Here is a 13,344-nt window from a genome sequence, read left to right on the forward strand (position 1 = left end):
TGGGCCAGGGGAGATTTGGTTTGGATGTGAGGAAAAACCTCTCCACCAAAAGGGTTGTCAGGCATTGGAACAGGCTGCCCAGCGCGGTGGTAAAGTCACCTCCCCGAGGTGTTTAAAAGACTTGTGGATGAGACACTTAGGGCCATAGATTAGTGCTGGACTTGGCAGTTGGACTTAATGGTTGGACTTGATGATCTTAAAGGTCTTTTCCAACCTAAATGATTTCCAACCTATTCTATTTCTGCATATGGGATGCAAAAGTAGGCAGACTACCAGAGAGAGCAGGAACTTCAGGTAAAGTCTGTGTTTGTAACACTACAGAGCAGAAGTCTGGGAAATTTCCATAGGGATCAAATAAGGAAAAAGGCATAGATTATGTAACTACATAGGTTGCTTTTTGAGGTAGATGCTTGCTCAACATGTTGAAACCTAGCTATAGAGTCTTCCCACCCCGAGAAAGAATCCATTACTACGTAATGGAGCATGTTGTAGGGATTCCTGTACTCTTTGGGGACCATATAGTTACAGGGACATAACCAATCATGCCTCTTTGCATTAGCTGTCAGTCATCTGATAGGTTCCACAAGCCTTTTTCTTTCTCTGTCTTTTTATCTCTTTTTTTTTCCTACATCATCCATCCTACTTGCTCCATCTCAAGTTAAATTATGTTTGTCTGCCACAGCGCGCTTAGTTGATCTCATTTGGTTAGGCAATTGTTTCTCTGCAGGCAGATGATCTTCATCATGTCTCTGTAGGCCTCTTTAGCCTAAAACTTCATTAATGCTGCTAGAAGCAGCTGGAAAGTCGGTGGTGTGAGTGATCTCACACTCTGACCAGAGGTGAAATCAATGTGGTTATCAGCTATGTGACATAGGCAGGGCATTACACTCTGCCTTTAAAAGCCTTATTCACACTGCAGCTTAATACTTGCTAGGATTTGTCCTGCCAAAGGTGATTTTAATTACTTAGCTGTTCCATTCGCTGGACTAGTTCTTCTCAAATTTTTTGCGTTCTTCTCTTATTAGGTAACTCACATGGACACTAAACATAACTCTGAAATACTGTCTTGGTTGGAGCCATGGACAATATATTGTGTTCAAGTGCAAGCAGTTATCCCCGAGTGGAACAAAACAGGGAAGCTGAGCGGAGAGCTTTGTGAGCAGACAACTCACAACGGTAATACCTGGAACACGCGCTGTAGGGAACTAGGAAATGTGAAAAGCAGTTGAAAATTAAAATTGGCGTAACGTGGAAACCTTCCAAAAATGGGTGTGCCTGTTACTTCAGTATTGTTTGGTGGTTAATACACGTACAGGTCTAGAGCAGAGGAGTTGGAAACAAAGTGAAAGCTACAAGCAGTAATACCACTGATGGCAGCATGCTTTACTTCACTGCAGAGGCCTGAAAATCAGAGTTAAATGGAGTGAAGGCTCTTCACTAATCATGCTGTGTGCCTGAATTTCTTTTACCATCAGCTGTATTCACTATCCTGTGAAAGCCTTTGTTTCCTATACCTGTAACTGGTAAAGGGATTGGATTCTGTCTTGCAGTCTGCTTTGTCTGTGGTGATATTGCCAGTGTCTGTCCTGAGGCCAGGCTGTGATGCTTTTTCTCTGTGACACAGAGCAGTTATTAATCAATAATATAAACAATTTCTTCGTCCTGATGCTCTCCTTTTTATTTTGAAGGCAGTTAAGTACCAAAAGCACTTTCCAGCCGGGCCACCTTAGCTGCTGTCTGTGGAGTCCAACCACGTGGTCTGACTTTGTCGTCTTAGCAGGGAGCTTTATGTCTCATGTTAAAAGAAAAGATAGAGTCCTAGATACTCTTTTTCTCACAGGCATAACATGTATTTCAAGCAACTTAAGCCATCGGATAACTTGTGGAAAATCAGAGACACAGGTTGATGAGGAAGCCATGTGGAGGAAGCCTGGGGAGGCTACTGGGCTAATGTTTCTCATGTTTTTCCTCACGCAGCGTTTCCTCATGTTATTTTTCCTACATGTATATTATCTGCATACACTGCAGTTGAATTGCAAGTGGGTTTTGGTGGTGGCGTTGCCTGCTAGCTCATGGCTAGAACAGTGCTTAGCAAGCATAGGTCGGTTTAAAACATTTATGCACTGATGTATGGATACATCTTCATTCCCACTGCCTGTTGTGAGACTCCTGTGCATGACAGTTTTTTTTAAAGGCTCAGTACGTCAGAATTTTATGGACTCTTGCCCACTGCTGTCTTTGCTGCCATTTTACATGGAATTTTTATTCCCTATTTATTTATGCCAGTAGTATTATGTGTCAACTCCTACATTTCCAAAACCCCGAAGAGGGTAATAGCTTTTTACATAATATCACCTTGTGGATGGTTCTGTTGGGTATTTTCCTTTAATCATTTGCTTAGTATTGCATGTAGAATCACCAGTATGTGTAACTATAAATGTCTAAATATGGTGGCTTGTGAGCTTACTTCCTCAGCCTATTCAGACTGAAAATTTGAGAGCTAAGAGGTATTTTGCACCGGAAAGAAAGACTTATGTTTGCAGTTACAATTTTATATTTTTTTTTAAATTCCATAGTGAAAATGATAATTTGAAAATATAATCAGAAATTAATAATTATAGCTTTTTTTTTTTGTCTCTTGCAGGTGTAACTCCTGTGTGGATAATTGTGACTGTTCTTATAGGATCCATGTTGGTCGTTGTAATATCTGTTCCTGTTTGTTTCTTTTCCTTCTTGTATCTATATCGACTCACCAAACATGTTTTCTGCCCTTCATATATCTTCCCACAACACTTGAAAGAGGTTTGTGTTCTACCTATTGTAGTTAAAATCAGCCTTTTCAGCAGAATGCCTGCTTTTCAAAGGCTGTCTGTGCCAAAACCTTTAGAGCTTCTTTTATTTTGCCTTCTTTCATTTGCACCTGATTGTTAGTCATCTGTAAAGTGCAGACTGTTCTGAGGAGGGGGTTAGACTACAAGGAGCAATGCTGGTTATCTGTCCTTACATAATTGTTGCGCTGGCCAAACCATAAACACCATTGAGATAAGCGTAAATGGTGAAGTTGTGAACTTTGGGAAATGCTGACAAAGGAAGGTACTGTTTAGGGTGAGAAAGGTAGTGGAAGTTTATTCATTTAATATTTAATTTCTGGCATTTGTAAGGTCATAAATTTTGCATGAATGTTACCTCAACCTTTTTCATCGAGTTCTGTGGCCATGCTGTGTAGGCATAAGTAAGGAGCAGTGAAATTAGACTTCCTTTTGAAGTATGCTGATGTATATAAACTCTAAAATCCTGTCATTCTGAAAAATGGTCAAAAATATTTAAAAGCTGAACAAGTTAAAAACCTGACACAGACTTCTATTCCTAAAGCAACTGCCCAGTTTGTAGTATGAAGCTTTAAATGGCTGAGAAACAGGATGTTTTCTTTCATTTTAAAATGAGAGAATAACAGGTGTTAACCTTCAATTCCTCTTTTTAGATAGTGAACAACAGAGCTATCTGTCTCGCGCTATCTCATTTTAGACTTAAAACTGGACATTTGTTCTCCTGAAATAAAAGTTCTTTCACAGATGTAATAATGGGGTTTAACCTAAGACTGTAGTGGAGTCTGAAAATTCAAGATAAAATGAGAGCAATGAATGTTAGCCATCGCTCTTGGGGAATACCACTGACCTTGCTACCCATATGGCTACTTATCAGTGTCTCCAAGAAGCGAGGCTGTGCAGAATGTTACGTACGCTGAAGTTAGCAGCCTGTACCCTTCTAAGCCTCCTGCAGTTTCTCTTGGGTCTTGCACTGTGACTCATTTAAAGATCAGCAGACGAAGGCTTTGCAGCTGATTTAGCAGTTGTATTGTGCTTTAAGTTGAGCATGTGAGCAGCACACCGTAGTTTGCTGAACCTGGAGCTCAGCCGTTGGGAAGGTAGCATTGCTGTGGTCGATACAGGATGTGGCCCAACTCCATTTTGATCACAGGTTTCTCCCAGGAAAGGGAGAATTTTCCTTTTGTGTTAGTGGGTTATAGTGGTTAATCACAGTAGTCAAAGGTTGGTTGTGCTTACCTAAAATGAGATTTATCAAAGCCAGTGCTTTCATGAACATTTGAGATTGGAGGTTACTGATGGAACATTTCAAATCACCGTTTGCTAGAAAAAGGTATAATAATAATACTAGTATTTATTTTCATAATTACAGTGAGCATGACTCCTGTAGAGCAGCTTGTTTCTTACATAATGTGCACTAAAAGTAAAGGCATTAGACGGTTGTACTCCTCCAGCCACTGCCAGTAAAATGAACTGCCACTTCGGCTGCCAAAACGAGTGGCTGACATGGTGTTACTGTGCTGGGTAGGTGTGCTGGTCTTGTGTTGCCATCCAAACGACAGTCCTGACATCCTGCAAAGTCCACGTTGATTCTTGAGGCTGGTTCCGTCTTATCAAAAGAAGAGGGAGTGGGAGGAAGTTGTGATATTTCAGTACTAGAATTAAGTCATCTTTCTGACTGAACTGCATAGCCCTGCAAATCCCCCTCCCTCTCCTTCACCTGACTAAATGGTTATGGTTTATGTTGACATTTAAAGCATCGCTATTTGACGTCTGAGCAGACAGCTCTGAGATGGCAGGAACCATTCACTTCCCATGGAGCTATTTGACAAGTCTCAGTGTGAACTCCTTCACCTACAGTCGAGTCACCATTTTTACGTTTTGCTTGGAAATGTTTTATTTGTTTTATTTTTTTAAAGAAAGGTTATATTCCGAAGAAGTCACTAACACCTGGGGTAGCTTCTTGCAGTAAAGGCACTTCTGACTTCCTGCCAGGCCTTGCACAGGATGTTAAAAGTGAGCAGAGGGGTTATTACATTGTCACCACTCTGGGCCTTACAGGGATTGATAAAGCCAATTGATGTGTGGAAAACAATACAAAACATATTTTAAGCAAACTGGATGGTATGGCTGGTGCAGCCTAATTCTCATTTCCTCTTTCTTTCACAGTTTTTGAGCAAGCCTCCCAGCAGTTCTGAGTTTTTTTCTCCATTCCCACAAGAAGAGCATCTCTCTTGTGACAAGCTAACTGTCGTTGCAGATCATGAGACTGGGGGAGAGGCCAGCAAGACAACAGAGCACCTTCAGGGCTCTGAACAAGAAGGTTCTGATTCAAGAATAGTACTGGCTTCAGAAAAGGCCTAACTGTACTTCACTCGGACCAAAAGAGAAGCAAATGGGCTGTTGACTTTATCTTCTTCTTGCTGCATTCCTGAGAGTAAAAATTCATATACAAAGACATGTACACAGACTTTTGACAGAATCATATTATTTTTTTAAATACAAGAAACGACTATAAATGAGAGTTAAATGATGTGTAACTTCTGCTCACTGTTAAGTTGTAGCAATACCTAGAAGTGTATTATTCAATTAATTTAAAAAGCAAATATCATATATATAGTGCTGGTTAATTTAACTTTGATGAACTATTTATTGCAAAAGCTAATCAAAATGGCATGTTGTATGAAGTTTGCAAGAGAAAATCCTATTTTGTAAAGAAAGACCTGATGTGATTTATTTTTTTAAATGAGGAATTTTGTGTGTTTCTTAAGGGTATCCCTAGTGGCATAATCTTTCTAATGAGTATTTTTTTTACCTGATGCAAGTTATTTTGATAATATGAACTTGGTACGAATAACCCAAGCACAGATAGCCAGTGTGGCCTGCATTGCAAGGCGTTACGCATACTTCATCCCTAAGGATAACGGGAACATACCAGTGCACTGCCAGGTGGCCCTCTGTGTTCAGGTCCTGCTCACTCCCCTGAGCCACTGCCCTGCGGTTTCTGGGGCTAATTAAATTTTACCTACATAATCTAGAATCTGCTGAAGTCTGTGGAAAACTTCACAGCTAAATCGGGAGGGAAAAGGTGGGTTCAGTTTATTTATCCACTGATGCATATTCTTCATTCAAAAGAAGTAATTCCAGGTTGCTGGGACTCTTGTGCTACATAACACAGTCCCACCGGCACAGCCCTGTTCATGCATATGAAGGTTATGCCCACAACGATGTCGGGGCATAAAGTCTCACCTTTGCACTGTGTGCTCATTTTGTGATGCAAATTGTTTTCTTTGAGTTATTACATCAAAATGAGAGTGAAAAATTAAATTCTGTGGGCAACAGTAACTTGCCACGAGTGAAGCTGTGTGTAAATCCTAACTTGATGTGGGAATTGCAAAATTCTTGGCTGTGGTCTTGAAGTTTGTTTATTAATGCATAAATATTCACTTCTTGGGAACTGTTTGCAGGAAGAAAACATAGGGAGAACAGGCATTGACCCAGCTCTATGTAATCTGCACATGTTTTTTTCTGCACTTTTTAATTTTCATCATATTTTCGTTTCATGTGGAGTATGAAAAAATATTGGGAAGCTTTTTTTTTTTTTAAGGCATTTTGTTTCACTGGTGCTTTTCTTTACCTCTTACTGAAGCCACTCTGTGACCGCTGATCCTAATCGGCTCTGTGAGTGCTGATCCTATGTCTGGTACAGGTCTCCACTGTAAAAATTCAGCTCCCTTTGTCTTCCCTATCCCTCTTTCCAGAGCAGCAGCTTCTCCTGTACATATTTTTCTTCTTTTTTTTTGGGGGGGGGCTTTCAGAAAGGCAAAAAACACAGCGCAGCTCATACGACCAGTGCATGTGCTAGCTGGCTGGCCAGGTGATGTCAGAAGAGAAGAGGGTTGAGATTTCCCTGGTTTTTCCTCACTCTATCAATAGAGCTAATTCCGTCTATCCGGCAGCTGATTTTCATGGAAGACCAGGAAGTTGCTGTCTATAAAACATGGCTGAAATCAATCAGCTGGTTCAAAGGTTATGATGAGGGCATGGATAAGGCAGTCCCGTGTGCTGTGCCTCTTCATTACAGGTTCGTTGGTAAGCCAATGTGGGGGAGAGAAAAAAAAAATAACCTTGGGTATTCAGAGGCACAGTCTTTGCAGATCAAAGCAGGAAGGAGATGTGCAAGAACATCGTCTCCGAAAGTTTGAGAGGTTGGCTTCCCTTATTTAAAAAGAGGAAGCATTTCCCCGCTGTGTCTTCGCTAAGTACCGACTGTACTGTCACATGAGGGGAGAGGGAAAGATTCTGTTCTCAGAATACTGCTTCTCCTTTCAACACAGCCGAGCACGTGGGGAAGGAGTTGTCCTGATCACTTTGTTTGTTTAACTTTTCTTTGATACGGAACGGGCTGTCTTTAAAGAAACAGCTGGTTTAAGTTCACATGAGCCAATCTTTAACCTGCCGTCTACATCATCCTCAAAAAGCCTTTATATAGTGAATTCCAAAATTAAAAATATATTAAGATTCCAGCTGCATCATGACTAGCATGAAATAGGGAAGAATTCCTCAGCTCTGCATATCAATAGGTTGCCAAAGTTTCCAGAAAGTCCACAGACCTGTACCATCTGAGTAAAGGTTCAGCCATCCTCCAGTTCCCTGAGGACATCAAGCTGGCAGAGCTGTTAGGCAACACCAGCGCTAGTGTTATTCTAATGCAGATGATTTGGTAAATGAAGTTAGGAGATTATATGCCACGCAGAACAGAAATGAAGGCTCCAGTGCAGAATATATTTAATAAAGATCATCCTGAAAGGGCAGAGAGACTGCCTGTGAAACCCTGATTCAATTATCTGGTGCCAGAAGTCTTATTTCATGTAGAGCTGATCTAGTAGTCGGTGCATCCTCTAGCACTGACGCCAGCTCGCTTCTTTGGTCTCCCTTCATCACCTAAGCCTCCAGCATGTACGTTTGCACAGTGTAGCACAGCATCCTGTGCATCCCTGTCTATAAAAGAATTCAAGAGTAATGAGGTGACCTTGGGGAAGACTGTGATGAATGCTTCATTGCTGACTTCTCACCCCAGGTTAAATCGCTTAGCTGCGTTGTCCTTACGATTCCCTCAGCTCTTAACTGAGGGTTACGGTATGCAGACACCACAGTGATGGGGGAGACAGAAGCCCCCTGAGTACACAGAGGGATGTCTGAGCAATGGCAGAGCAAGCAGGAGAGAGGAAGGCCTGTCGCTAACAGGTACCATTCTGGGACATCTCAGCGAGGCTGTTCAACGCACCGAGAGGAAAGCAGGGGAAGCTGTACGTATAGTGACTGTTAGAAGGCAGATTTAGCTCGCTGAACCAGGCAAGGCTTGAATGACTCCTATTTTCTTTGCTAATTTTCACTCTTCTGACCCCAGAAGTGGGTGTATGACTAAAGAGACAGCGACAAGCTGTACTTCAGAGCTCCTACATGTGGTGCTCATCGGGACCAGACTTGTGGTAAACATGGAGTGTGTTGACTTCCAGGCATGATCCACAGTAGTTGAAGGAACCTGCCACAGACTAACGAGGTTCTTCCTTGAAATAAGGAACTCAGTGTAAAACTTCAGGCACATGACACGAAGCACAAACACAAGGCAGTGCAACAAGGACATAAGAATTCACAGCACAATGGAAAGGGAAAATCCGGCTCATTTTTCACTTCTGACTTCTCACCTCTGACATATTTGTTCACCTCATTTCATATTAAGCTCACTAAAAACCAGCTAAGCCATTAATGTCTACAGCTTTTACTCACACATTGTTAAGCAGCTATTCCTGGGGATTTCGGGTTTTTCCAGCGTTTTGTTATTTAATGGGCTAAGGCTCAGTAAATCAGTTACAGTTAGATAAAAGTGACAAGGGGTGATGTATTCAGAAACTCTAATTCTAGCCCCATAAGGCAAATCCCCTGGGCTCTCCCAGGACAGTAGCTCCTTCAGAAGGCAACTGCCTGGGATCATTCTCTAGAAGAGCATCTCCTTCCTTGATGACTACAGAAAAAAAATAGCCTACTTTTCCCCTTAGGTAAGGTTAGTCCATACAAATACGTCTCGGACATCTTGAATTCCTTCTTTTTGCTCTCCAGGAAAGTCAGGATTCTCGTTGTGACTGGCACTGAGGCCAGGCATGGCTAAGGTCAGATATCACAGTGCCACTTGAAAGGAATTAAAGCTGACTTTTACTTTTAAAGGCCAGCCTTTCCTAAGAGCTCCTAAAACCAGTCCAGATTTTTTTCTTCAGACTAACCTGCAGTTTGGTTTGCTTCCAAAGTGAGTCCTCACAGGAAAGCATTTGTTGGTGAGAGCCCTCCTCTTCATCCACAAACCCCACAGCCTCACTGGGATGTATAAAATGAGCCCACAGGCCTGGGGAGAAGGCACAACTGTGGCTGTACCCGAATGGGCTGCCTGGCCCCACAGGTACCCCAGGCAGTGCACAGCCCCTAGTGCCTCTTCAGAGAAGCAGGAATTTAGAGAATAGTTGATCTTGAGCTCAGTTTGGGGAGAGTAAGATGGAAATGAATCAATAAAATAGATTAACTTCTAACTGTGTTACGATTTAAACTGCAAAGTACAGCGTGCCAGGGGTTCTGGCAAAGTGATGAGTAAAACAGACCACCATGAAGACCTGGGAGTTATTGGAAATATCTTTTAGACAGCACAGGATGATTAAGGAATGGAGAAGTGGGGAAAACTGAGGGAGGGCAGTCTAGGCTTGTGGTGAAGAAAACCGATTCTAGAGGAAGGCAATAAGGTCAGAGAGTAAGAGAAGGAACAGGAGTTTAGCAGGTTGCAGTCAAGGGAGTGGAGTGAGCATGTCAGGGAGAAAGGGAACACTGCAGCCCATGGCCAACCAAGGGACTAGGGATGCGATACTATGAATCATCACCAGGCTTAGCTGACCGTCTGCATGCAATATACTGGAAATTGCCCATTTGCACTTCCTAATACAGAGTCCTTTTTTTTTCTTCCTTACAAATTGGATTTCCTTAAGCTAATTTTGCATGCTTTCAAGCAATTACTGTAAAAGACTGAAGGCGTAGAACGATAATGATATCAAAAAGACAAATGAGAAACCCTCAGGGAAATCTTGCAGAGGAAACCCTGGCTCCAGCAAAACTGATGGAGTCACTAATGCTCGGATTTCACCCTGGAAAAAACACCAGAGCAAAGAGTCTGTTTAATAACTTTCACCTCTTCCATTTTCCCATTGACTCTGACATCATGTCACTCAAATATTGTCTCTTATTTCTACTCCCTTCTCTCAGGTCCTGTTGTTTACATTACACTTTTAAAAATTAGACTGCAAGGTCCTCAGAGCAGGCACTTTTTTTCCCAATCTGTAGAAATAACACAGTTACAAGGACGATGTAAATCACAGCTGGAACTTTGCACATGGGTTTGATTTTCAGGCACTCTGACATAACAGTACGATGAGGCTCTGAAACTCACCCTAACCAAGCACAAGCTGCTGATCATTGTGAAATATTATCTACGAAGATGAAAGTTGTAGATACATTATAGTTAGGCATTTTGCAAACACGAGGAAGGTCTTCACAGGCTGTAGAAGGACAGGTTGACAGCAGGATTCCCTCATTTTTCCAGCCTGGTGGATACAAATTATGACACCCCTGTCCTGCAAAACTTAATGCACTGTTCTCACCAGACATCTGTGTTTTATTTTCCCAATTTTTCTCATATGCTGAAAATATTCAGCTGTCTCATGACTAACAACTTTTCTGATACACAGAATTATACCTGTCCCCAAACCAACTGTGTCCCTGTAGATCTTACGGGGGAGGATCAAAAGGACAAGAGATGAACCTGAGGGTCTTCCTAGAACTTCATGAGCATGAGAATAAAATACTGATGCAGGAAATATCATTTGAAATACACTCAATAATAAAGTTCTGTGGTGTATAGCACTATCACATTTATAGCTCAAGCTCTGAACCTGGTGTATTTGTCTGGGGGGGGTGGATATCAGGCAGCAGGGGAGGGGCTATGGGGATGGCTCCTGTGAGAAGCTGCTGGAAGTTTCCCCGGCTCCAAGTCAATGCCACCTCTGGCCATGGCCAAGACAGTGAGTGATGGTGGTAGCACCTCTAGGATAGTGTATTTAAGGGGGGTGGGGTGGGGGTAAAGCTGCAGAGGGGACAGGAGTGGGATGTGAGGGAGACAACCAGGCAGACACCCAGGTCAGTGAGGAAAGGCAGAGAGGAGGTTACCGGGGATGTAACAGCCCATCGTGTGATCGTTGCCACAAGAAAAGCCACAGAGCAGCTGGTCAGACTGAAGTGTAGACTAGAATGAGAAGGGATATTGAAATATTTTGGAAATTTTCAACTGCTGTTACGTAGCTTTCCCCAGTGTGAAATACCCCACTCCCAAGGAGATTAAAGTCTCAAAAGTAAATTGCCTGTAACAAGCAGGTTTCATATGAGCACAGCAGTTCATCCACTCTGTCCAAGAAATGTAGAAGTAGTGCCCAAATAGCTTTCCCACAGTTCTGGGAAAGAAGCAGGTAGGTTTCTTAATATATACCTCATTTGCAATGTTTTCAGCTTCCAAAACTATGCAGAAAAACTATCACTCACTTGCAGAATATCAATGAATGCACAAAAATTTGCTCTGATTCCATTCAGCGAACATCAATGAACTTTGTGCACAGGGCAGAAGTGTTAAGTTATAGTTTGGTTTTAGTATGGTTTTTCATAATATTTTACAACACACTGTCACAGACAAGAAAAAACAATCTAGGCAAAAGGAGACAAATGTGGGGCTTATAGTGGACCACACGCCATAAATGAGTCAATGGCTCACTGTTGTAAAAGAGGCAAATGCCACACTGAATATACAAACCTCACTCTATTCCACCAAACACATAAAACAATCCTTCCCGCTATTCAGCACAGGTTGGGCTGTGTGGAGAGCTATATGCACTGCTGGGAAAAGCCAGGAGGAGAAAAAAAAAAAAATGCTTTGCAAAGGAAGATGGCGTTATGTGGTCTGGTGAAAAGAAGTCTGATGGCTACAAAATGACAGTCCTCAAAAATGTGCAAGGCTTATGAAAACAGGAAATGAATAATCTATGCTGTATGGCCATGATAGACAGGAAAGTAGTTACAAGACTGCAACAAGGCAGACATGAGGAAGAGTTTTCTAATCATGAAACCAGAAGAAGTCTGGGAAATACTGCCTGAAAAGTGGCATATTGCAAAGGCAGACAAAAAAACAACAAAACAACAACTAGAGACTGTACAATGAAACACTGGACTGCCTACAGTCCTTCCTTCCTGAATCTACATTGCTACACTTTTCAAACAAGGTGAAATACTGTATTTGCTTCTTTTATCCTGTTCCAGAATTGACATGAGAAAAAACAAGCAAATTATTTCTCCTTTGTCCATCAGCCAACTGAAATAAATTCAGTGGAGCCTCCATGGCTTAGTTTCCACCATCACACATACTTTGTAGCATTGACATTGATGACTACAGGGGCACACATTGTCTTCCCTTCTCTTTGGCTGCCTGTCTACTGGAGATAGAGCTTCTTTTCTAACAGACTGTATCAGCACCAGCTTCTGTTTCTTTCTTCTACAGGCTCAACCTCATGCACCACTGATTTCAGTAACAGCTCACTCTTGACATGCAGAATAGCTTTCTTTCCTGGCGAGGCTTTTATGGCTGAGCATACATCACGATCAGCTCTGCCTTATAGATGTTCTAACTAAACTCATCATTATCACAGTACCTTACACCTTCCAAGAATACATTTTGCATTGTACTGGCCTGCAGCCAACTCCTAACTTTAAGGGGCATAGTTTTCCTCCCACTAAGACTGAAAAAAAACATACTAAGTCCATCTCTCAGCTTTGATCACTTCATGACTGTGCAAGACAAGAGCTGCCAGTCACATACCCTCAGCCACCAAAACCTTCTGTTGCCCAAAGCCTTCTTGTCATGTACCAAGCGCTGCCACCTGAGCCCATAGCCTTAGGCTCCCTACCCTGGTTTCAAGAGTGTGTGGGAAGGTAAGAGAGGCCATGTGAACCATCGGGATAGCAGCAACATGCTCCTACCTGCCCTTCTTCCAAGTGTTGCTCGGATCCCTGCAGCAGCAGGCTGCGGGCACGGAAGCCGCATGCTTCTTATAGGCGTGTTCCTGTACGTGCGTGTGCACACATCAGAAAACATGGTGTTTCCAGGAAGCAATGAACTTTGTGCGCGTATGTTGTACACAATCTGCACATGTACAGCAAATCCAGCATGCCTGGGAAAGGGTGGAGCAACCCTTGTGGGACAGGTCTGCTGCTTATACGTAGTAATGCCCATCTTATTTTGGGAAATAGCTGTCTAGTATTTTGGGAAAGAGCTGTCCCATCCTCCTGCTGAGATTTCAAAGGTATTTCAGCAGTACTAATATACTGAATTCTTTTTTTTGTGTGGAGATCAGTGAGGAGCAGCGTTCCTCAGGGATCAGTA

At 42.3% G+C, this 13,344-nt stretch overlaps 1 protein-coding gene across 1 annotated transcript in view; it reads left to right on the plus strand.

The window, feature by feature from the left end:
- IL10RB (interleukin 10 receptor, beta) overlaps nucleotides 1–5,189 on the plus strand; it is a gene marked incomplete at its 5' end in the record, with an annotated part of 11,454 nt that extends 6,265 nt beyond the window's left edge. Inside the window, 3 exons of the mRNA XM_010147052.1 lie at nucleotides 1,026–1,176; nucleotides 2,645–2,802; nucleotides 4,995–5,189. Of these exons, the coding sequence (XP_010145354.1) occupies nucleotides 1,026–1,176; nucleotides 2,645–2,802; nucleotides 4,995–5,189 (504 nt within the window). The remainder of the gene's footprint in view (nucleotides 1–1,025; nucleotides 1,177–2,644; nucleotides 2,803–4,994) is intronic.
- Nucleotides 5,190–13,344: the final 8,155 nt, after the last annotated feature.

Source organism: Eurypyga helias, unplaced genomic scaffold, assembly GCF_000690775.1.
Source record: "Eurypyga helias isolate BGI_N326 unplaced genomic scaffold, ASM69077v1 scaffold3420, whole genome shotgun sequence".
Taxonomy (NCBI): domain Eukaryota; kingdom Metazoa; phylum Chordata; class Aves; order Eurypygiformes; family Eurypygidae; genus Eurypyga; species Eurypyga helias.